Source organism: Penaeus monodon, unplaced genomic scaffold (assembly GCF_015228065.2).
Source record: "Penaeus monodon isolate SGIC_2016 unplaced genomic scaffold, NSTDA_Pmon_1 PmonScaffold_182, whole genome shotgun sequence".
Lineage (NCBI taxonomy): Eukaryota > Metazoa > Arthropoda > Malacostraca > Decapoda > Penaeidae > Penaeus > Penaeus monodon.
The window spans coordinates 84,879-86,492 of record NW_023647705.1 but is presented as its reverse complement, the minus strand read 5'-3'; the positions used below and the strand labels follow the sequence as shown (position 1 = coordinate 86,492).

Sequence of the window (1,614 nt, the reverse complement as noted above, 5' to 3'; positions counted from 1 at the left end):
ATCAGATGGGGATCAGGTGATGCACAAGGAAAGTCTTAAGGATATGCAACTAAAAGTGGAAGCAAAATTGAATCGTTTTGTGTGGTAAGACATTTTTTCATAAGAGTAATATCAATATTCATATGAGAGTCCATACAAATGGGAAGCCATACAGCTGTGATATTTGTATTTGCAAAAAAGGATTTCACAGATAAGTGATTAAAAGAAAAATATTGGGGGTACATACGAAGGGAAAAGCCCTACAGCTTGAGATTTGCAACAAAGGGCCCTTCTACAGAAAAGTGATCTAGCAAAGCATAGGAGCTACAAGGAGAAACCTACCTGTGATATTTGCAAAAAAGCATTCTCACAGTAAATGATTAACAAGACTATGAGAAAAACAACAAAGGAAAAGCCCTAAGCTGTAGATTTGCAAAAAAAGGCCTTTTCCCCAAAAGGACTAGCAAGCAATGAGAGTACATACAAAGGAGAAGCCAACGCTGTGAGATTTGCATAAAACCATCCACAGAAAAAGTAATTAGTGAGCCAATGATAAATTTATATATAGGGAAAAAAAACCCTCAGGTGTGATATTTTAATAAAGGCCTTGAAACCTAAATAATAAAAGAAAGCATATAAGAGTACATACAAAAGAAAATCCATATCCGGGGAATTTGCAATAAGGCCCTCACAGAAAATAAATCTAGGATGATTTAGAATCATTCTATGGATTTGTAACAAGCCTTTCCCTCAACTAAAATAAAAACCATTTGGAGGCATTGTGTGAAACCCCCAGCTAAAACCAGGTGCAATCACCCCACAAGAGATAACCCATTCAAGTAGTAATGCATTCCTCTACTACACGTCAAATAGGATTCATATTAATGTGAGATTTGTAACAAAGCCTTCTAAACAAAAAAAATAGTATACTGAGTCATATGAGATTCCAAAAAAAGGGAGAAGCCAACAGCTGGGGGATTGAAACAAGATTTCTCACAAAAAAATTAGTTATCATATGAGAAACATCAAGGATAAACCTAGAGCTGTGAGATATGCATAAAGTTTTTCAAGAAACAGAATAGGGTAGGCATAGGGAGTAAACAAAAGAAAAACCTAAACCTATAAGAAAGAATAAAACCTCCGAATATTTACCTAGTCCCCCACGAGCCTAAAAATCAAAAAGAAAACCAAACAAGGTGAGACTTGCGTCTTAAAAAGAAATCTTTGAGCCATTTCAGGGGTGCACAAAGGGGAAAACCATACGATATGAATTTAAAAAAGGGTTCTCACAAGTATCACTGGTGTAACACTGGTGTATTACAAAGAAAAAGCCCAAAATCTCTGCGGGGGTTGAAAAAAAAACCTTTCAATGGATGTTTGTGAAACAAAATAGAAAGAAGCAATAAAGCTTTTTTTTGTCCAAATGAGAAAATTGTGGTTATATATTGGGAAAAAAAAGTACATAAGCATCACAGGCCTTATATCTACGAGGTCTTTAGATTGCTTTAAACCAGAGGATGTCCCCCGGGGGGAACTAGACGCATCAAACAGTATTTTCATTCAAAAGGAATACACTTCTTTTAAACATTGGGGGAAAAGATTTTACCAAATTTGGAGGTCTGTTTTTTTAGTTTT

General features: G+C 35.4%; 1 protein-coding gene across 1 annotated transcript in view; it reads left to right on the top strand.

Moving 5' to 3' along the window:
• Positions 1-88, top strand: part of LOC119569710 — a 5,070-nt gene extending 4,982 nt beyond the window's left edge. The window contains exon 2 of the mRNA XM_037917757.1: positions 1-88. This exon is cut by the window's left edge and continues 327 nt beyond it. Coding sequence (XP_037773685.1) covers positions 1-88 — 88 coding nt within the window.
• Positions 89-1,614: the final 1,526 nt, after the last annotated feature.